At 43.9% G+C, this 23,626-nt stretch overlaps 2 protein-coding genes across 9 annotated transcripts in view; one reads left to right on the forward strand and one right to left on the reverse strand.

Annotated features, from left to right (window-relative positions):
- dtnbp1b (dystrobrevin binding protein 1b) overlaps window positions 1-11,581 on the reverse strand; it is a 29,823-nt gene extending 18,242 nt beyond the window's left edge. Inside the window, exons 1-3 of one of the 7 annotated variants that reach the window (XM_054764248.1) lie at window positions 11,411-11,577; window positions 11,182-11,278; window positions 10,972-11,067 (exon numbers count right to left, since the gene is read on the reverse strand). The gene's annotated coding sequence lies outside the window, so the exon portion shown is untranslated. Of the gene's footprint in view, window positions 1-10,971; window positions 11,068-11,181 lie in introns of all 7 variants that reach the window. The other 6 variants (XM_054764249.1, XM_054764250.1, XM_054764251.1 and 3 more) reach the window with 6 other exon arrangements.
- A 181-nt stretch (window positions 11,582-11,762) lies between these two features.
- On the forward strand, window positions 11,763-23,519 carry mylipa (myosin regulatory light chain interacting protein a). 2 transcript variants are annotated; one of them, XM_054764246.1, is made up of 7 exons: window positions 11,763-12,017; window positions 12,876-13,066; window positions 20,989-21,174; window positions 21,354-21,551; window positions 21,627-21,791; window positions 21,896-22,337; window positions 22,407-23,513. In XM_054764246.1, the coding sequence occupies exons 1-7, from the start codon at window positions 11,931-11,933 to the stop codon at window positions 22,596-22,598; spliced, it is 1,461 nt and encodes a 486-aa protein (XP_054620221.1). In that variant the 5' UTR covers window positions 11,763-11,930; the 3' UTR covers window positions 22,599-23,513. The 2 variants fall into 2 exon arrangements, with proteins under 2 accessions (XP_054620221.1, XP_054620220.1); XM_054764245.1 differs by having other exon boundaries at window positions 21,354-21,791; window positions 22,407-23,519.
- Window positions 23,520-23,626: the final 107 nt, after the last annotated feature.

Raw genomic sequence — 23,626 nt, forward strand, 5'->3', positions numbered from 1 at the left:
GATCAAAAAACATTGGCGGCAACAGCTGTAGGCAACCTCCGGAAGTAATAAGACGTTATTAGCTGTATTTGAAGTATCACGAGTGGTCAGCATCCAGCAGCTTTATCTTCCTCTGCGTGAACTTTAAAATGTTGCTCCTCCTGATGTTACAACACTGGTTCTGGTGCTGCTGTTTGACTTGTTAATAAACGACCGTGTGGGCTGACAAAGATAAGCCTCTCTCCAAGTAGTGCCTGCTGCTGATTAACGCCACATCCTCTTTCGGTTTAGGTAAATGAACGCCCTGGCTATAATTACAGCATTTACAATAATACAAACTCTTGAACAGCCTTTTGGAGCAAGAGGAACAAAATTAAACGAAAAGAGGAACGAAATGAAACACTGCCATCTAGTGGTTTGAGCAAGCAAGCCACATGCTAACAAGGGAGGAAAAGCTGGTGTAGAATGTGTATAACATACGTGTTTACATGTGAGGGAGGACACACTTGCTTCATGCCTTAAAGCCCTGCAGGCAAATGCACTAGCAAACTACACAGCACAGCTCATGTAACCGGGCTAAAAATCCATGACTGGACATCCTTATCTATTTGAACATGACCACCTCAGCCTCTATATTGCCATGAGAATTATTCTCCCTTTTTCTTTGACTGTTGAGGTCACGTTTGTTCTGTTAGAACAGAAGTAATGCACGTTGTGAGTTGGGACTTTAATAGATCACTGTCTCCATCTAGTGGTTGGATGTTGCAATACACGTGGACTTTACTACTGTAGTTTCAATGATGACCAACAGTCAATACTATACACTAGCCGTGTCACAAGATCTGACAAGATTTATTGTTCTGGAAAGAAAAATGTCTCGTAGGCACAAGGCCTGACGACAATAAATCAAATAAATTCCTGCCTTATTGATAACTTTGCCGGCCTTAATACAGTATATTGCCATGTGCATGCGTGTCTGTTTTCCTTCTCTCCCGCCTCCAAACAGGCAGGAAGAGAGTTCAGTCTGTGCATTGGTGTCAGCACCTTGGTGCGTTTGTTCCATAGAACATACAGTACACATTTGATTGTATTGTATTTAAATCAGGTCTGTGCCGCACGGTAGCCTAGTGGTTAGCATGTTGGCCACACAGTCAGGAGATCGGAAAGATCTAGGTTCAAGCCTCCGTTTGGGCATCTCTGTGTGGAGTTTGCATGTTCTCCCCGCTCGTGGGTTTTCTCCGGGTACTCCGGTTTCCTCCCACATTCCAAAAACATGCATGTTGGATTAATTGGTGACTCTAAATAGTCCATAGGTATGAATGTGAGTGTGAATGGTTGTCTGTCTGTGTGCCCTGCTGGCCACCAGGGTGTACCCCACCTCTCACCCAAAAGTCAGCTGGGATAAGCTCCAGCACACCCCGACAACTGTAATGAGGACAAGCGGCTTTAAAAAATGGATGGATGGATTAATCGGGTCTTTGCTTTTTTATTGGTTGAGCTTTGCTGTATTTAATGAGGAATTACGTGGTTTAATTGAATTGTTCTTAACAGGTCATGGTCCTAAGGGTGACACATGGCATTGTTTACTTTCCACATGGGTTAAAAATAGACCTCGTTCCCTATTCTTTATCTGCACAAATCAAACATTTACTGCTGGCTGAGGCATGAATAAGAAATGCTACATGAACCAAGGACAACTTGCCCCAGTAATAACCAACCACGCCTGTTTACCGACATTACAAAGGCTCTTGCCTCACTGTACTGAGATGTGTTTTGAATATTCTGTCCCTCCTGTGGAGAAAGGCACAGTGTAGTGTGAAGTGGAAACACCATGATATTGCAACTGCATGGAGATAAGCACAAACCTGACAGATATTTAATAAACTGCAGTGACTTAACAGTAACAGCATTGTTTACTCCACAAGATGGCACTAGATGCATTTTTGAGGCATTTTTATTAGGGCCTTGCAAGAAGATGTTGCTTGTAAAGTCACATCAAACTATGTACAAGACATATTTAAAGGAAAAGTTTTTTTTTATTTTTTATTTTGCCAATCATCCACAATCCTTATGTGAGGTATGAACACACGTCTTTGTCTTTTCTGTGCGTTCTAAAGAAACAGCTAAAAAGAGGAAGCTCACAAATGCACTTAATGGGGCGCACCTATTCCACCTACAGTATAAAGCTTTCTGAGAAAAACTCCAAAAAGCACCAACAACGCTCCATTTTCATAATGTGACCTGCATATTAACCAAGCTACAACGACATTGTTATTATTGTTATTAACATTGTTACGCCCAAGAACTATGTTATTTGCATAGTGACACCGCACCACACCGGCTAGCTACTAGCCAGCTAGCGACTAGCTTTACCACACACACTCGCTCACAATGCCTCAGGCCACTAGCGAAAGGCAACGCTACATATTGGAGCTGCCACCGCTGCTGCATTTTTGTTTTTGAGTGGAGTGAGACCTTTTGTCAGTCATACAGTCTCTTTGTCTTGGTGGGTGGAGGCAGGAGCACTGGCATACACACACAGTGCACAAGAGTGTAACGTAGTACACATTAAATTAGTAGATTAGTCATATAGTTCTTATATTTTTTCCACTGTAAAATGTAAAAATGTCATAGACCTAAATCACATCTTGTGACACCCCTACTGGAGTGTGACGTGCAAGGATGACGTCATGAAAAGGCGACTGTTGTGTAAAAACAAAAATGAGTGACTTTAAACGCCTTTTGTTCCTCAAACTCAAGCAGACATTACTCAGGCGTTGGATGTGCCATGAGACGTTACTCATACTTCAGCATCTTTTTTATTAAGATATTGCTCATACTGTTGTGTCTACCGCCCGTAGCTCAAAACATCTGAATTTGCCGCCATATGACACAAGCTGACGTAAATATTTACACGGCGACACACAGACTTGTTCAAAGGCACAGTGGGACAGAACCTTTGCGAGTTACACTTTATAACTTGTCTTTCTAATATTGTCATCTGTTCAGGCACGATATGGCACTTCCCGCTATGAAAACATTGATTCTGTTTCTGCTATACTTGTTAATAAATAAGCATGTGGTCAAAACACTTTCCATTCTGCTGAAATGAATTAAACATTTACGGGTGATGGGGGCTGCTGAGGCATGAATAAGAGATGCTACATGAAACGAGGACAAGCTTGCCCCAGTGATAAGTAACCAAAGCAGACCTCACTAGATGGGGACGTACTGTACATTCAAAACAACAACTACTACAACTACTGCTACCACTCTTAACACTACTGCTTTACTGACCTCCTTTCTCTCTATAGTGCTCAAAAGTCCAAAAGGTTGTCTTGCTTCTTGTTTGCCAGATGGAATTTAGGCTTAATGTTTATTCATGGAGAACTTTGCAACAGCTTTGCAGCTGGACAATGTTTAACAAGGTAAAAAAAAAGACAAGCAGATTTGTACACTTGCAATGACTAGCATCAATAAAAACACGTCCTGGTTTGAAATAACATAACATACTGTATGCTTGCTTTCTCTATTGCACAGCCGTATTTCCTGCTCCATTTCTCCCAGATGCTCATCCACTCATGAATGTGGCTCCTTGCTCACCGCCCTCAGGCAACGTGACGTTACAATAAGAAAGAGAAATCAATTCTAATGCATACGCAGACGCAGCATGCGCATTCTTGAACTAGTCTTGTCTGACCATCTTTTCAGCGTACAAACATTTTTGCCTAAAAAGATTGCAGACATTAAACTTTAAAAGGTATTTTGGGGGTGTAAACAGGAAGCGATAGAAAGAGGTGAGAGAAGATGTGTGAAGTATGACGGTGATGACGTGAGCTGCAGGGCAGACATTTACCCATGAGCCTTTGCACCTCACATAGCAATGCGGAGGTGATGATGCTGCAGGAGCTTTTTGGCGCCAGGCCACACTTTGACCTGCTACTTGTTAAAATGTCAGGTCAAGGTTGAAAAGTTTGGTCTGACAACATGAGACAGCAGTAGTAATGATGGAAATACTGTGAGAAAAACAGCTGCAATGTTGTGCAAATTAACTGTTAATGCTCTAGGAAAACAAACAAACAAACAAAAAATCACCATTACCAGAAGTTGTAGATTTAGCAAGAGAATGCCCACAATTTAAGAGCAGGCATAAACAGTCTGCCCACTACATCAGAGGTAAACATTTTTGTATGTAAAATTGTAGGTTTTTTTTTTCCTAATACAACAACTTTATTCTCATAAAATTCAGATTTTTCTCTGCACTTTTACAATTTTATTGTCATAATATTCAGATTATTTTTGTCACACAATTTTATAATTTTATTCTAGAAGACTTATGGGTTGTTTTTTTTTTACATCATCTGGCAATTTTACAATTTTATTCCCGTAATATTCTGACTTGTTTTGTCACACAATTTTACGACTTTATTCTTGTAAAATTCTATTTTTTGTGTCTTGAATTTTTAATGTTTTATTCTTGTAAAATTCAGTTTTTTTTAAGGTCTTGCAGTTTTACAATTTTGTTTATAAAATTCAGATTTTTTTTAATTTTATCCATGCAAAGTAACAAAAAAATTATCAGAATGTGACAATTTAATTCTTGTATAATTTGTATCGTATGCTGACAATTTGTATTCTATTTCATACACGTAATATTATTTTTGTTTTCTTTTTCAGCGCTGCCCTAATAACATTTTTGCAAAAGGTGGCAATCGTGTGCATGCAAGCTTCCGGAATGAGCTTTTTGGGGGTTTTATTCTGCAAAACAAATCCAATTCCAATAAGCCCCAGATATTGGGTTGCAGCTTTAGCTCATGCAGACTTATGGATTTAACATGAAATCAATAAAACCTCTTGTGACAAGCCGTTTAAAGAGGATGTTATTATTAGAATATACATTTTAGCTCATTAGAAGGTGTATCTAATAACTGAGTGGAGGATATCTGCCATCCTTTATTGCTGTTTAGAAGTAACCACATGAGATACTTCACACTTGCATGTTAGTTTAGTTGCCCTAGCTCGTCTGAAAACAACAAATGTGGCGTATGTGGGTCACGTTTATACAGCAAGCGCAAATTAGGACTTATTAATGTGCCCCATATAGCAGAATTTTATATGCAAAAAAAGTTTTTTTTAAAACAGTGTTTCAAATGGCACCACAGTTCGACACGTCTCATCCTGTCAAGACGCCTCTGCAGGGCGAGGAAGTAATTAACAACGGAAACGATTAGTCTGATTGAGGCAGGAGCGAGGCGAGACACTGAGGGAAGGAAAAACTTTACAGTGACTGTCGCACTCTGGACCAGGACTGCTTTGGGAGATAAAATGCTCTGCTACTTTTGTGGAGAGTCCACTTCCATGGCATGTATAGCATGTGTGGTAGGTTCACTGTAGGCTATAAAACCGGAGATGATTTGCATTCCACATGTGGCACCGTCTGCAAACAGCATGTAGTGGCAGCACATTTCTTCTGGTGGCACACGCATATTGAATGTGCACAATGAACACCTGCTCATGCACACCTGGCTGGATGGTAGCATGTTTGCAGGAATGGGTCACAGAAGTCTGCCAGTAAGCAGATACAAACAGTGTCAAATTGTGTGTGTGTTGGCAGAAGCTTCATCTATGATGCAAAAGTGACTTTTTAATGATATTCTAACAGCAACGCTGAGCCTATTTATGAGCACCAAGCGTAGGAAAAAAATCATTTACCTCACTTATTTGCTCCGCTATTGAGAGAAGAGGTGCTCAAACAGTCGCTTTTGAAGAAAAAGCAGGCTTCTCTACACATCTTAAAAGCGCAGTGCTAATACAGGCGCAGAAGCTGTTACTTTCATCATTTTGTTTTTGTACGTAGGCTAGCCTAGCAAGGGTGTTGCTGTTAAAATGTAAGTGTGATGCTAGCACTGTAGCTCACTTACGCGGCTCATTAGCGTTAAAGCTACAGACACACAAAACAACGTGCAGGGCTCACTTTTTAAATGTCTAAATTCCAGCATCAAGGCTACATTTTGGACAACACACTTCCAATACACTATTGTGAGACTCATTACATCCATCCATCCATTTTCTGTACTGCTTGTCCTCACTAGGTTCACGGGTATGCTGGAGCCTAGGCGGGATACACCCTGGAGTGGTCGCCAGCCGATCACAGGGCACATTCACACTTATGGACAATTTAGTCTCCAATTATCCTAGCTTGCATATCTTTGGAATGTGGGAGGCAGCCAGAGTACCTGGAGAGAACCCACACACGCACGGAGAGAACATGCAGATTCTGCACAGAGATGTTCCAACGATAGATACAAACCCACAATCTCCTGCCATCATGCGGCAGACTGAACATTTAATGCTAAATTCTATGAAAGTGAGAAGTCAGGCATGTCCCGACTCGGGAAAGTGCATTTGAGATCACACAAATGGCATTTTTTCTGAGTCATCAGCCATGTTTTTTTATTTACTTTTTAAGAAAGGACTTTCTACTTCCCAGCAATCCTTGAAAGCAACATTAGCTCTCCTGGTCCGCTCCTCAGCAGCCTCTGAGAGAGCTAAAAACAAGGCAGGCCTTATCTGCCAAGACATTTGGCCCCATCTGCTTTCCCCATAGTCTCTCCAACATACTTGCCACAAGCAGCAGCCTTGTGGCCCTTGCTGGCTGTTTCACTTCATCCTCGGCGGAGGGACAAGACATTACACAATCATGCTGCCTCCTATTATTTCACTCATCATACTCCCCGTGCGAACACGGGAGACACTGCTTATTATGTGTTCCGTTCTTCCTCCACTCAGTGTCACTGACAACAACACCCCCCCTGCATGTACTGTGCACTGAGGTGTACAAAATGAGCACACTGGGCCAGATGTGATTAAACAAGCACCCAGATGAATGCACAAGGCACACAAGGCAAGAGTGACAAATACGTACAAAACTAAGCGTGTACGAGTAAAAAATCACACAGTAAAGCCTCACAAAATTACAATAAATTCATGTTTTTTAAAAATAGATTCAAACCTCTCCACATGTTTAAGTTGCAAGGAAAACTTCACTTTTTTTTATATTTGCCCATCGTCCGCAATCCTTGTGTGAGACAAACACACATTTTTTTTTCTGTGCATTGTAAAAGATATAAAAACAGCTAAAAAGAGGCAGCTAATAAATGCACGTAATAGGACACACCAATTCCGCCTAAAAAGCCCGCTATTAAAACACCTCCTGGTGCTTTTTGGAGGTTTTTTCAGAAGGCTTTGCAGGCCGAATAGTTGAATCCCATTGCATTCTTCTCTACCTCTTTGCTGTTTTTATATCTTTAGAACGCACAGAAAACAGAAAGACACGTGTGTTCAAGTCTCACATAAGGATTGTGGATGATGGGCAACATTTTTAAAGTGCATTTTTTGTTTAATTTTTATTTAGCAGATATTTATTGACATTTACTTCATTTTTTTCTTGCAGTTTGTTTTACTCTTTTAAATTTACAAAAAAATTATACTATATTGTTTTTTCTGATAATTTGTTTTACCTCATCATAATTTCATAACTACTTTTGTATAATTTTTTTTTTTATCTCTTTACTCTTGTAATATTTTTGTATATATTTTTTGTCTCCTGTTTTATTACAAGCTCCTATGAATAAAATATATTAATAATCATATACAGTGCTGTACAAAACAAAAAAAATCAGGACTGGTGTGTGCAGACTGCATGACACAGCTTGCAAGAATGCTGATCAAACACATCTCAGAAGAAATGTAAAATGCACCTCTGGCCATGTGCATGTGTTTGTCTAATCTTGTCCAACATCACAAGAGCCCTGCAGGAATCATCTATCACCCTCTGCTTTTGTCCTTCAAACACATCAACTCCCATTCATCATGAGTCAACATCCCACTGCCTCCTGTTTCCTTTATATGCTCACTAGCCACAACATTAGCCACGCCTGCACGTGAGGAAAACAGAAAGTAACCATTTTAGATGCCACTCCTGTATTAGGAGTCATTGGATTGTGCACGTGAACCTAATGAATAGGCATTGAGTGCATATTTTAATCACACCAACAAGACATGAACATTACAAAGTGCACAATGAAACCCAAAATGTCAAAACAAGACGCTTTTAGTGATGTTGGCCTTATTCTGGCCTCCCACACACGGAGCTAGCCATGTATGAAAAATGTTCTCTGAGAGAGGCAAAAGGGCAGAAAATGAAACGTTAATTGTGCTTGGAGGCGTCTCTGGAAATAGCTGCTCTAATTGCATGTTTGTAACGTCACGAGAGGCTCATCTTGCTGATGATTCTGCAAAACAGCTTGATGTGCCAATAAACCTCAGTTAATTCATCGTCCGCAAACTCCGAGAGATCCAAACACCCTCCGCCAGGTCCTTGGTCCTCTCTGAGAGCTTCCACTCAGCCCGATAGTGCGACTCGCCTCCCTCCTTGCCTTCTTGCACCAGCTCTATGCGCAGGAAGGTTTCTCTGTCCAGCAACATGGACGCCAACGCGGAGTCCGAAGCTTGCCTGGCGTCGGCCAACCTCGGGGAGGAACGAGAGATGCCACGAAAAGGGATAGGGCCGCTTTTTGACCCCTTGCTTCGAACGTCCTCTTTCTCCCTCTTTTGGTTTCTGTTAGGCGAGGGTGACAACCTTGCAGGGCTCTCATTGGCTGACGAGGAGCTGACAGACAACTTCCTGCCTGCCGATTGGAGCCGGTTGGAGGTTAATTTCTTGCCCTGCCTGTTGAGTGACAGACATGGTGGCCATCGGAAAGAGAGACACTGTGACACAGCGAACCATAACTCCTGAGGCCTGAGAACACCTGATCTCTGAGGTTGGCTGCTCCCAAAAATAGCATCCTGCGTCTCCAGTTCCATGTGTTTTTGGTCATTTCCCGATTCATCTTCTGAGTCTTCATCGTTGGACTGAAGCTGGGGGTCCTCCTCAAGGCTGAAAGAGCTGCTGAACCCACGGCTTCTCTTCATCACCCCCCCCGTCTCCGAATCGGATGATGAGGATTCATCTGTCATGAGACTGGACAAACGAGCTCCTGGATCGCCCTCCTCGTCGGAGCAGGGACGTGAGGATCCAGCCCCGGGGCCTTTCCTCATACTAAATCCCTCGCTGCACTTCTGCTTGCTTTACGACGGAAGGAAGCAAATGCATCGTCAACACCGCCAAAACAACAGCAGCAGCAGCAGCAGCTCCGCTTGCGTGGCACTTTGTGACATAATCTCTGCTTCCAGTGAGTGGGCAGTGATGATGCCGTGATGTCATGCGGCCACACACAAAAACAAAACACACACACGCATGCGCATGCATGCGTTCACGCTACGGTTAAGAGTGTGCGGTGACAAGCCTTCGAGGGGAGTAATGTCACATGGCATGATGTCACACATCCCCGAAACTAAAATCGACCTACATGTGCAAAAAGAGAAGTCTACATGGATAAACATCCGCCGCTGTACTTACATCAGAGGTGTGTTTGTATCATGTTGGAAGGAGGCCATTTTGGAGGGAGTCACAACACATGTTGAAATTCACCCTACCAAAAACATTTCATACAAACATCACCTCAAATGACTTGAGTATCAAAAGTATCGATATTTTGATTTGACAATCGATTTTAGAGCATGACAACTCGGTATCTGAAGTATCGATATTTCAGCATCGACCCGCACATCACTAGTGTGTAGCTAAACAACCAATGAAAACATTTTTGAACAAGTACAGTGGATCCCTTCCCTGCACATTCACAATTCAGCAGCCACGGCCCCGCAAAGTTTCACATTTTTGATCAAAAAAATGATTCCCCTTTTCATTTTTTCTCTGAAAATAGGCAGTTTTTTCCCCTGAGAAATCACCTCTCATTCACCCTAAGTCAGGCAAAGTGGAAAAATGTACAGCATACATGTACCACTGTTAAAACATTTTAAAAATCCCCCAATTTTTACGTTTATGTCTTCGTCAAGCATTGGGATTTCGCACTTTGCTTGGTGGTCCGTGAACGCACCATAGTTGCTGTGAATTGCAAAAGTGCAACTTGCAGCAAGGTGACATTGCATTATAATGCATTGTGTTGAAAATATATCATTTTTTGGGCGCATCAATTCATTGAGGATTTTCGCCATTCGCTGGTAGGCATGCAACATAATCCATTCGCCACCAGAACAGTCCTTCCAACCACTTATGTCTTCTTCTACACACAAAAACATGATGAAATCTAGTGCCTGGACACTAACCTATGAATTATACTATTTCCATTGCAAAATGTCAACGCAAAGCTTTGATGACACGGTGAGAAACATCTGCTTTCACAAATATGACTAAGCAGGCCATAAAAAGGGGCAGTACTTTGGCTCAAAATATCAATTTGCCACAGAAAGTCATTGTGACAGTTACACATATGACCTCATTTGGACATGGACCCGCTTTTACAATATAAATCATGAAACACACATTCTATTCTGTTATGCTGTATGTCGACTATTATTCAGTATTATTGTATTTTTCTAGTTCAGCACAGGTTTATTCAATCACACGGCTTTTTTCTTGGGACAATTTCGAACTCTTTAAAGCAGTTTATGTACTCTCCCAACCAAAAAACATTCAAATCCAAGCACTTTCCTGTGGGATCCTTGCATGGATGTTCACCATTAAAGATATTTTGTCAGAAAACAGCCTCCATCTCTCTGTTATTTCTGGCATTCCAACTGCAGATATGATGTGTGTCCACAACATGAATGCTATTCTCGTATCGTGCATAGTAAAAAAAACGATGGCAGCTTTCAGTGAGGCTGTTACAGTATTAACTATTAGTCCATCTGTACAGTATATGCTCTGTTGGCTCTACAAAGCTCATCCGGTTATATAACCCCCAAGGATTTCACACAATCCAGCTTTTTGGAGGGATTTGGGAGACCGCGGGGAGAAAACGAGTGCCAGTCCAATGTCCAGCTGTAGGTACATGTACAGTAGAAAGTAAATGTTAGATCACTCACCATCGTTCTTCCATTTATGGCCATTGTGCCTCCTTACGTCACCACAGGGCAAAAGGACGCTTGCCACTGTAGACTCCAGACTGCCTTATCTAAACACTAAGACACACAAGAGGCACCAGTTGAGAAAAAAAAAACCTTGAAGTTAATAGATTACCACAGTAGTAGGATATTTTTAAGTTTCATGTGTAATAGAAGTGTGTAATGAAGGACCTGTTTGTCAAGCACGTGTGCTCCTGCATCAGAATGCAGTGTTGATGTTGTCTTGTACACTAGCTAGCGTCCTCATCTTTAGGCCAGAAGCATACTCCTAAAAAGAGAGGTCAAATATCTTCAAGTTCACGTCTAATATAGTGACATTAGTAACAGATAACAAGCTTGACAACATTAACGAAATGTTTTTTGTTGTATTTATATTCAAGTGATAGCTAGCTAACTTGACCTGCAACACCATGAAACTTTCATAAAGGCGTTGAAGAGACAGCGAGGCAACCCATTTCGCAGCTATTTATGGCCTATGTGCTCATGCATAATTCAAACAAACATTGTAAAGCGGTATACAAGCCATTATCGTCCCGCTCCGGAGTTTGCTTAAAAAAATGTCTGCTTCATTATGAGCAGGTGAGACGTTAATTGACACTACTTGCCAGACGAGGGCGCTTGAACGCCTCGCTGGCTTAGTGCATATGCCGCCACACTTCTGATTGGTCGAGAAGCCGGTAGTGGTTCATTGAAACTGCCCTGCCATTGGCTTAGCGGTGAGTGGGTGGTGGTCGTCCCTGATGCTCAGTTCATATAGACCGGAGCCGGCGAGTTGAGCTCTGCCACACAGACTGCGAGTGAAAGTAGTAAGCAAGTGACAAAAAGGGGCTAGATGACGGGCGTCGAAGGAAGCTGGATAATTGTTTGATTTTTGAGTGAGGAGTGGCACATAAACTAAAGATTTTACACAGCCAAACAAAATGCTTTGCCACGTTACTCGCCCGGACTCGGTGGTGATGGAAGTGGAAGTTGACGCGAAGGCGAACGGAGAAGATTGCTTGAATAAGGTGAGCTTTTACACCAACTATTCGTTCTTGTGTTAAGTTTTTTCCTCCCCAAATAAGATTACTCCTTATTAGTTATGCCATCAACGTGACAAATGCCAAATTTGGGATATATGACTTCACCGCCAAACAAAACTTCAAAACTGTGTGACATTTTAACTTTAAATATGTAAATGAAAAAGTTACACAAATAGATTATATACATTGTTGTTTACCATGATGATAACGATATGCAACAAAGTGAAGCGACATCCTCACGGAGGTGGATGGCTTTTCTCAAAAGGTTACTACAGTTCATTCTCTCTCGCCGAGCACTTGATGTTCTCAACCTTCTAAATCTCCACGGCAAGTCCGGAACTTTGTGCCGCACGCAGCCGAACATCCCTCCGAAAGTGGATCTCGCATTGGGTTCTAATAAAAACTTTAAATGCATTTCGTATGCATGCATGCAGTGAATGGGTTTTATCATGTTATGTAATGAGGATCCCACAGGCTGCTGCTGCTTCTGCTTCTGAAGGGGCGTGGGCTCCACTGGCGTAGAGTCGGGGTTGGGGGGAGTCACTGGGGCAAATTGCACCACAAAAATAAAAAATTATTATTTTTGATTTAATTTCAACAGCAAAGTTAACGTAAACCACATACTGTATGTTGGAATAAAACCACTGGGGCCATTTACATTTTTGGGAGGAAGAATGCTTCAAACGGCATTTTTCTAATGGAAAAAAGTGATTTAAAAACTCAATACAACAAACAATAACATGCAAAAAATATTTTCAAAATAGCTGAAGAATAATGAGAAATCATTTGAAACTGCATGGTGCATCCACCTATTCTCAAGTTGCTTCTCCTGTCTCCTCCCAGGTTTGCAGAAAGTTGGGCATAATCGAGGTGGACTACTTTGGGCTGCAGTTCACCGGCAGTAAAGGCGAGAGTTTGTGGCTCAATCTGAGGAATCGCATCTGCCAGCAGATGGACAACGTGGCGCCGTGTCGGCTGAGACTGCGAGTCAAATTCTTTGTGGAGCCTCATCTTATTCTGCAGGAACAAACCAGGTGATTTTGTCTTAAACACAATTATGGCTGCGTGTTGACTCCTTTTTCAGCGAATAATAAAGCTGTGCACTGACTACTCTAAAGTACAGCCACATTTCAGGGAACTACAGTTTTACAGAATCAGCCAAGTAGTTTCCTTAGATTTAGACTGGAGGTGGCAAAGTGCTGCAAAAAACACAACAATCCAGTGCTTACAATTTCCAGGAGCTTAATCTGATACCTTTGTTGTACACGCCGCCATGCCCTGTAGTAACCTCTTCCCCGAGCTCTTCCGGGGTTACTGCCGGTCGTTGTGGCCGAGCAGGAAATGTAAGCCAGCAGCTCTGAGCCGTCACAGCCTGCCCCCGGGGGACCCTCCTCTCTGTGACCGCCAGGACCTCTGTCACTGCCCCCCATTCACGCTCAGAATAACTGCGTCGCTTTGTGGCAAACAAAAGCACAGCGCGGCGTTTTGACATTTTTGCAGTTGTCCTTTGGGGAAACTGCGCAACCCTCGGGCCCGTCCGGGATGTTCTGGTGGCAGCTTTGTTGTCATTGGAATTGAAAGGCGTGTTTACACTTTGGCTTTTCCCAACAATTTCAGCCCCAAGACAAAGTACTTTTTTTGCAATCCCGATACTCTGCATAGGTAAAAACCCATGACTAATGAGCCTTGACAAGCCCAGATTCTGACTCAGTGTTTCTGGAGCCCCATTTGTGTCTGCGGCTATAAATAGGAGGATTTGGAGCTCCCGGCACCTAACTAGCTCGTCTAGTTGCGTTCTAATATTTTCTTCAGACCTCTTAAGAGTTCTCTGCACTGTTCTTGAAGGATATCTGACATGAGCTATTAGCAAAAGTGTGGTGGGGGTTCCTGGAAAGGTGGATTTGTTCGTTAGTCCTTCCGTGTTGTGTGGTTTCTGCAATCGGCAATCTGTCCTCTGACAATATGGAGGCAGTAGATGTTGCCAAATAAGGGAAGGGGATCTCTCTTGGAATGCTTGGTGTAACATAAAAACACAACATGGAGTCAATATGAGCAACAAGTATCTTTGTGTAGCATAAAAAATAACTTGTGATGCACGGAAGACAACTGGGCTGTACCTTTTTTATTGCATGGCAGCGTGATCTGATTCCATCTTGACTTAAGTGACAAAAATACCACCGTATTTTGGTTGGTTTGTCTGACCCCTGTGTGCTAAGTAACACAAACCAACAATAACTTGCTTGGCAGAGGTAATCAAGGAATTGTAAATATTGTAACTGATGTCGGCTTCATTCACGCCGTCCCAACATGTTGCTACTTGTTTTATGTCTCTCTCCCCTCCACCACTCTTGGGCCCATATTTGGCAACCTTTTTAGAGGAAGAAAGTGAAAGGCAAATAGGGTGGGGGGTGTAGAGTGTGTAGCGTGGCTGCCTGTGCGCTGACCTCACTAGATTAGCAGCTGTTATCAACAGCTGGCCAACGTCGGGCACTGGGGGGTGCGGGGGGTGTTTGTAAAAAGGTGCGATAAGGAGCTGGCAGGCACAAGGGGCTATTATCGTCATACATACTTTGATAAAGGCAGAAAACACAACCTTATGATAGTCAAAGATCCTCTGTGACAGGAGCATTCTGCTTTTTTTTTTTTTGTTTTTTTTTTTAAGAACCTACTGCAAAAACACTCGTCAAAGATCCTCTATATGCCTGGAGTGCTTTGGACCTACTTCAGAGAGGCTAGTCAAAGATCATCTATGTATATGACAGGAGCTCTGTGCTGCTTTTTATGACCTTCTGCAAAAACGCTAGTCACAGATCATCTAAATCAGTGATCCCCAACCCCCGGGCCGCGGGTCATTTGGTACCGGGCCGCACAGAAAGAAAAAATAATTTCCATGATTTTTTTCAAATGTTTTTAATGTTTTATTTTGAAAAGTTCCCGGATTCTGTTACATCCGTCTCACTTGACGCATGTCCATTGTGCATGTGCTAACTTTCTCTCATGCCAAACAGATAGACTACTACTGTATTTTTACCATTTTTCTTTCACCTCATATTTGGTGTCTCAATTTCCTGCAAAAATGCAAGCTGCTCCCAAGTTTGAGCGTCTTATTTCAAGTGTGGCGTCACCTTTGACCCACTAATGCTACTGTCGCACTACATCACCTTTTCATCACACATGCGCACACAAATCTGACCCCGTTCCTGGAAAGACTCGCATGTCAGGCCCCCAGGATAATCCATGCGTGAACACAGAGGTAATGTTCAACAGGTGTTTTTTCTAACAAGGTTGAAATGCTTGGAACAAAGCAGAAGGAGCCTACGATGCGCGGGTCCATACGCCCTTCTTATACGACATGTGCATTACATAATGCATGCTCGCCAAGCAGGGCTTATATAAGCGGCTGCCACGTCGAGCTTAGAGGGTCACTCGGGCTGTTTAGGTTCCTTTTTTAATGCATAAGTTGCATCTAAAACGCCTGCAAGCAAGCAACACAACTCTTTGATTAGCCATGCTTTTATTATCCTCCACCGCAGCTCCTCTTTTGGTGCGTCTTTGCTATCACACTTTGGCCAGCTTCTTGCATGAAATAGGCTTTAAGTGCAAGTAAAGAGCCCTCTTGAAGGGAGTGAAGTAAGGACACACAGACCTTCCTCCCAGTGGCTTGACTCCAACCAGCCCTAAATCTGCAAAGAGAGGCTCTCCAAAAGCGCTTGCTGTTGTTAAGCATCTTATTTGCATTAATCTGTTTTTTTGTTGTTTTTTTTTTCCTTCCCGTGATTCAATCCAAGCAAGCCCTCCGTCGCCCTGCGTCGTTAAACCCGACTCACACGGTGGATGTTTTTGAAAACAGCCTTTCTTTTCCTTCTTATTGAAGTTGCTTTGGTCGTCGGGTGCAATCAGAGGGCACAGCCACTGGCACACATTTTTATCACAGCTATTTAATCTGCTCGTGTTTGCAAGAGCTCACTTGGCTAAAATGTAACAAGGAGGAAATCTTGGCTTCTCACTGCCTGTAAAAGGAGGTTTTAGACATTTTAACCACAATCAAAACTCAAATATTGAATATTTAACAACTTTTTCTCTATAAACAGCAACTAGGAAAAAAACCTTACCCAATGACAACTTCATCAAAATCCTGATCATGACTGGGGAAAAAACGGTGTAATTTGCATGCCAGGCCAGCTGTTGGTGACATGACTGTGCAAAGAAACGTACTTTATTGGCATGTATGACAGCGGTGTCCAAACTTTTTCCAGCAAGGGCCACATAGTGGAAAATGAAAGGCTGGAACTTTGCCATCTTGATGTTTTGTAAAGCAACACATACACTATACATATGCTAAGAAGTTATATCAAAATAAAAAGCAGCGAGGCGCAAAAGGCCCCTTGGCCACACTTTGAACACCCCTGGTCTACGAGGTGATGCACCCTCTAATGCAGGGGCTAGCCAGCTAGCGACCAGCTTCACCACATCGCACACTCTCTCACAACACCTCAGACTAACTAGAGAAAGGTAGCGCTACATTTTGGAGCTGCCGCCACTGCTGCTGTGTTTTTTGTTTTTGAGGCCAGGTGTAGCGTTTCTATGTTGCTATGTGAAATCAATGCACGCAGGAAGGAAGTTCCCAAAATACTGTAAGTATTCCATCATGAATGTACCTGTTACCACATGCTCACAGCCTGGATAGAAATCCATAAAACCTTGTTGGAGGGTTTTGGGGGCGTTTTTAATAGCGGGTTTTGTAGGTGGAATAGCTGTGTCCTTTTATGTTCAGTAATAAGCTGCTTTTTTAGCAGTTTTTGTATCTTTAGAACGCACAGAAAAGAGACGGATGTTCATGTCCCACACAAGGACTGTGGATGATGGGCAAAATTCCAAAAAAAAAGTGCACTTTTCCTTTACTTAAATGTCAGCCATGCTTTTTACTTTCAATTAGGACGCTTGCAGGTCTTGAACGCACCACGAGTACCTTAAGTGCTGTTTGGACGGATTGCAAATGTGCAGAAAAATGTAAATAAACAACCAAATTGGCTCTAATTTGTCTTGGCAAACTAGCATGCTGTGTTTTTTTTGTTTTTTTTTTACACCACTTTTAACGTCTCATGTCCTCATTTACTTAAGCAATGCCAGATAACTCCAAGTGTGCTTGTGATAAAGCTTTTTTTTTTTTTGGTCACATCCGACATTGGGAAAGCTATCAGCCTCCCTACTTGGTGCTGTCCAAAAATGTCATCCTCATCATTCTGAGGTCTTCATTAGATTTAGCATGCCCACGTCTGCTTTGTCCAACTCGTCTGCACGTTTCCAATGTGTTTTAGTCACTTTTATCAGCCTTGATTCGTGAGCACAGAGTTTACTAGAGTTCATTGACAGCGAGTAACCTCAGGCGGTGCGTTTTGGGCGCCCTGCACAAACCGCATTGTTGCAAGCACCGAGGACTGTGCTGCTGATTGGCTGCCAGTGGGCGGGTTTGCAGCATCTGAGCAGGGGTGTTGGGTTTCACATTGTGTGTGTGTGTGGATGTGTTGTTCTCACACACACACACACACACACACACACATATATATGTATACACACACTGACCCAGCTGACATTCACTGCATCCCACTAGGACAGGCAACGTTGTCTGGGGGGTAGACAGTAAAATGGGACAATGGTGTATTGTAGAGATGAGCAGGAGAGAACGGAGGGCATTATTTGACTTTGACTTTGTTGCAAGGCTTCTTGACTTGTCTTCTCAGGGTTTCCCTTTCATTGAAACCTTCCTGCAGCACCCTCAACCCACCTTATCTATGCATGACCATGACGCAAGTAGGTCAGGTGACTTCCTGTCACTTGGTGAGCATCGGTCTAAAAAGGACGATGGAATGCTGCGATGACTCTTAATGGCTCACTTGACGGAACGCGCCTCTTTAGTGGAGAGGGATTTTCACCGTTTATTGCAGGCCCGTCGAGGCCTAATGGGCTTTTAAAGGAATAAGCTAAGTGAAGGACATGAGCTTCACCTTGGACAAACTCGCCAATGTTCACTTGACTGGAAACTGTATTTGTGGCGCCCCCTATTGGTTGTGGTGAAAATGCTTTGGGAGACATGCTAGCATACGTGTAATACAGATGTCGTCAAAGTTGTATCATTATTAGATAAACGACCAATGACTTATGGACGTTTTGCTTGATGGCGACCATGACTTTCAACCAATCTGCTCAATGCTTGTCAGTGCGTACCAAATTTAGCGACCATTGGGATAAACGCCCTAATGTTACAGTCGGTGTTTTTGTTGAGCAGTGTGACAAGTTTCAAGTCGGTTCAACTGATATGGTTTAATAAGAGCGCCACCATGTGGTGTGTTTGTGTGAAAACTAATAGCACTGGCAACACAGTACGTGTGCATGTTTTGGCACACTTTCACCCTTTTAGCGTGCAGCGGTTCAGGAGTCGAAGCTTGCACACACGAATATCGGGGTATCGCGACAGGGTATAGCATCCATATATATATACATCCATATACCAATATCGATATTGGTGATTCAAGTGCATTTAGTGTGAAACGTAATGAAATACTACATAAAGAAATACTCTTTACCTGCATTCATTGTAAATCTGCTATATCGCACTAATGCGCTATCGCAATACTATTGTGATATCATATCATGAGTGATTCCTACCCCTAGCACAGATGCTGCTTCTGATGTCCGAATCCTGTGACATGAATCGTCTTCATCTGCAAGCTTGGGTAGCTGATGCTGCTCCACTTCTGTCCTGTAGGAGGCAGTAATGTGTTATAGATATCACATTCCACTGTTACATATGAATATAATCCTGGATCTGCACTGCAAAATGTAATGTAGACCTGCAAAATCTGCCTGGTTGAAAGATGCGGTAAATGCTGTTCCACTCCAGCCCTGCGGGAGGCAGTAATGCTACAGAGAGGGAGTTATCCATCTGCCACAAAATGTAAGTTTGTTAGTAGTTTTTGTGTAAGACAGCTAGCAGTTGGACTCCTCACAGCTGCACAGTTGCTGTTCTAGAGGGCGACGTCGGTAGCTGCGAGATATTTGGCAGCAAACTCCAGCAGCTGCGCCTGCGGGAGCTCCACTCCATCACCAGCAACACGTGACCGCCAGGACCAAACCCGATCTGTTTTTCCTGGACAGGTCTTTTTATTTGTTTAAATTGTCAGCATGAGGAGTAGCCATGTTTTTAGTTTGTCGTGTACCGTGTCCCCTCCCTCGGTCCGCCTCAGGGCAGTCAGACTGGATGGGCCGCCGGTTTCCCCGCCGTAGTTCCTTCATTTTTTTTTGTTTTTGTTTTACAACCCACAGCTTATTGTATTATTAATGTTTGTCCTCTAGCATGGCTGACCTCAGATTTGCTAAAGAAGCAGCACCTGTTGACGCATGCGAGCGCCCACAACAACTGCAGTCGTGTTGAGTAACATTTATTTTTATGACCTCACCCACAAAGAACGTATGCGTTTGTCACCATTTGTTTATTAGAAGGGATGGTGTACAAAACAATGCATAGATTTTGGTGAGAACATTTGTTTTAAATTCAGGAAGTGTTTAACACAACAAAACCATAAAGAGAAGCCGTGTCATTAATGCCGGTTCCTCTTTTATACAGCTTATCAACCTGCAGCCGTCAAGTGTTTCACAGGAAACGTAAAAGAATATCAAATATAAGCCATAAAATCAACACAAAGCAGACTCGGGTGGGTGGCCATCTGCCTCAGCCCCGAATACGAACACCTTCAGGAGGTAGATGCTCAACGACCGAGGGTAACCTTTGGCAAACCTGAACTGTAGTAACCTCGGCTGCTTGCCCTCTAGTAACCCCAGGTCGGCACCCTGCTGCCTTAAAGCCAAGCCTATTGTTTGCATCAGGCAGGTAGCAGCGTTCCATCACATGACGCCTGCTGGGCCTGACACAATGGAGCAGTGTTTGTGTGGGATGTTTAGCACCATATCAAAGCTCACCAGTCGGCTACGGGGCTCGCTTGTTGTGGTCCGGACGGTGGACGTTTTCGCCTGCGAAGCATGTGATGTCTTCTCGAGGCGGGTCTGTGTTTTTCTGTGCTCGGTTAGCCTATTTGCTGGAAAAAACACAATGCGATTAAATTTGCAGCTCCCGTGTCTGTAGCTGGCTGGCAGAGGTCTAGCTTTTATTTTAGGATGGGTCGCCAAGTCTGGAGGAAGGCAGTGTTTCAGAGTGATGATAGATTTGTCACATCTAATGCTAGGACTTCTTTAAAAAGCAGGGGACCTTTTTTAAGCTATCTTTCCACCAAGCGGTTCGTCGCGGTACGATTTTAACAGTAAATCTGATCTGGCTCGTGTACCTACCGTATCATCAAGTGTGATACCGTACCACTCCACTGGTATCAAAGACAGAGCTGTACTGCTTGGTGGAAGATGCAACACCTAAAACATAACCTTAAGTCCCCACTTCCAATCTTCTTAAGGTTACTGTGCCATAGGTCAAGGGAAGATGGGCACCGGCCCAGGTTACTCCAGTTCAGCGACGGCCGTGATGATGTCAGGGTGTTCTCACCTCCCGCGGTGAAGAATTCCTCACATCTTGTGGACAAAACAATGGAGAAGACTGTTGTTTTTGGCCACACCAGAACACTGTGTTCTTCAACCCAAACAAAAGCAGTTCGGAAAGTCAAGTGGGCCCAAAGAATTCCCCAACAAAGCGCTGTAGATCTTCACGTGCGCTTATTCACAGAGTTCTGACAGCAAGTACGGATCAGAGGCCAAACATTGTAAAGACGCTTAGGCCTTTTCTTCTACAGGAAGTTGGAACTGTGCAGACATTGAAAGAGAAAATGAGTCATTATGGCGGTGAAGGCCCACGTGTTGTGGACTCTGTGTTCCACTGACTCAGTGACAAAGTCAAAGTGACTCAAGCCTGCACACTCAAAGCATCAATAACGAGTCCCTTTTCCACCTGTAGACACATCTTCTTCATGCACGTGAAGGAGGACCTCCACAACGGTCACCTGCGCATGGGCTCGGAGCAAGCCGAGGAACTGAGCGCTCTCCTGGCCCAGGCCGAGTTTGGCGACTACAACCAAAACACAGCCCAGTACTGGTACTCGGAACTCTGCGGGGAGGAGCCCTGTCCCGCCACCATCAACAGGTAGAGGAAGCTCATGAACCATGGAGATCAATGACCAACAATTCAGTAGTACAGTTGAGCCCAGAGATCAATACTGGTAGACAACACGGTATCTCTGAAGGGGGTAGTAGTCCACCCCCCTTCACTACTGGACGAGAAGTCCGAGTAAGAAGATTGCTGACGTTGGGTGTCTTCCACAGCATTGTGTCCAGACACAAGGCTCTGGACGGGGTGAGCCAGGGCTCAGTGGAGTATCAAGCCCTGCAGCTGGTCTCCATGCTGGAGCATTACGGGGTCGAGTGGCACTGGGCCCGCGACGCCAACGGACAGCGCCTGGCCATCGGTGTCGGGCCAGAAGGCATCGCCGTGTGCAAGGAGGACTTCAGCCTCGTCAACCGGTGCTTCCCAACACGACAAAATCCTGCGACTTCTTCAATGTTTGTAGTCCTAAATGCGGCCGTCTGTCGCGACAGGGTGAGCTATCCCGTCATTCAGATCGCCACCCAGTCGGGGAAGACCGTGTATCTGACGGTTACCAAGGACACCAATGACAGCGTGGTGCTCATGTTCAAGCTGATCAGCAATCGGGCGGCCAGTGGCTTGTACCGCGCCATCACCGAAACCCACGCCTTCTACAGGTAATGCCAACGCACCGCAGGTGTATCGACAAATATAAGATCACCCTTTCTTTCAGGGAAAAGATTTTTGAAGACAAAAATAAAAATGTTGTGCCTCCATCAAGGTGCGACACCGTAACCAACGCTGTGATGATGCAGTACAGCCGGGACTTCAAGGGCCACCTGGCGTCCCTCTTCCTCAACGAAAACATCAACCTGGGCAAGAAGTACGTCTTCGACATCCGCCGCACCTCCAAAGAAGTCTACGACCACGCCCGCCGCGTCCTCTACAATGCCGGCGTCATGGACCTGATGTCACAATCGAGCAGCGGCTCCCCGTCCTCGCCCGGCCGGGACGACGGGCGGCGGCGGCACCAGGAAGACGAGCAGCAGGATGACGACGGCTCGGACTGCGGCAGCTGCCAGCAGAGTCGAGCGCTGCAGGAGAGGCTGCAGAAGCTGCGAGAGGCGCTGCTGTGCATGCTGTGCTGCGAGGAGCAGATCGACGCCGCCTTCTGCCCGTGTGGACACCTGGTGTGCTGCCAGACCTGCGCCACTCAGCTGCAGGTGAGACGACGCCAAGTTAGCGTGAGGAGTAAAATATCTCACCCTTTTTGTATGATTTCTTCTCTGCAGTTGTGTCCAGTGTGTCGTTCGGAGGTGGAGCATGTGCAGCATGTCTACCTGCCCACCTGCACCAGCCTGCTCAACCTGACCATGGCGGACAACCGGCAGCACCGCGGCGGCGGCGGCATCCCCGCATCCATCTGCCGAGACCTGGCCTCTTCCCACAACTGCACAGAGTACGACAAGATCTACCACACGTGAAGGCACACCTTTTGGACGTCCCCGTTATTTTTGTTTCATTTTTTTGGTCCGTTTGTGTTTCTACTCCACCATCCTCCTGATTGATGGACAGACCACTCACCCCAAAGTGTGTGTGTGTGTGTGTGTGTGTGTGTGTGTGTGTGTGTGTGTGTGTGTGTGTGTTGCCAAATAGTTTTAGTCGTCTATGTTTAATTTAATGATTGCATCAGTTGAGCTGATACATCACCTTTTTGCTTTTTATGTTGTTTTAGTAGAGCACTGGACATACTGGTGCTTCCTGATTTTCATTTGATGACTAAGCTTTTATTGAATAGAGTGAGACATTCTTGTGTTGAGTTTTAAATGCCAATGAGGAGGCTTTTAGAGGCTAAGCAGCTCTGCTTTCATTCACTTGGGGCGCACTTGTTCACACTCCACTTTAGAACACAAGTCCATAAAGATTTAAAGTCCATTTCCAGCAACAACTCCAACAAAGCAGACCAGAAAAAGTCTTGTATACTCCTCTGGGGTGCGCAAGTGAGGTCTGTTTTTCTAAAGGGTACAAAGATCTGTGCAATACCTGCCTGTTTTTTTTTTTTTTTTTTTTTTTTTTAATTTAATGTCTCTATTTAAAAAAAAAAAAAAAAAAAAAGTACATTGTCACTTTATGAGGAAGCTGCATCCACACTGTTTGCCTGCTAGAGGATCAGCCTTAATGTAGCAGCACCGCCATCTTTGTTTGCAAACTTCCAACAGATTTGTTTTTTCTGCTAAGAGGGAAAAAATTCTTAGTTGCTGACTCGATTCAAGTTAGTTGGGAGTTTTTTTTATTTATCACATTGTATCAGTAGCGATTTGTTTCTGTTTTCTGAAGCAAAAGCCACTGTTGTATGCTTTCTGATTTGACTTCTTATAATATTCTGCTTTTGACCAAGGAGAAAGTATTAATAAAGTTGGTTTTTTTTACCGTAAATAAAAACAAACCCGGCTCTAGAGTTTTGGTGTATTTTTAGAGGAGAGGCATGTGAAGACCTTGTCTATTGTTATTT

This window comes from Dunckerocampus dactyliophorus, chromosome 20 (genome assembly GCF_027744805.1).
Source record: "Dunckerocampus dactyliophorus isolate RoL2022-P2 chromosome 20, RoL_Ddac_1.1, whole genome shotgun sequence".
Classification (NCBI taxonomy): domain Eukaryota; kingdom Metazoa; phylum Chordata; class Actinopteri; order Syngnathiformes; family Syngnathidae; genus Dunckerocampus; species Dunckerocampus dactyliophorus.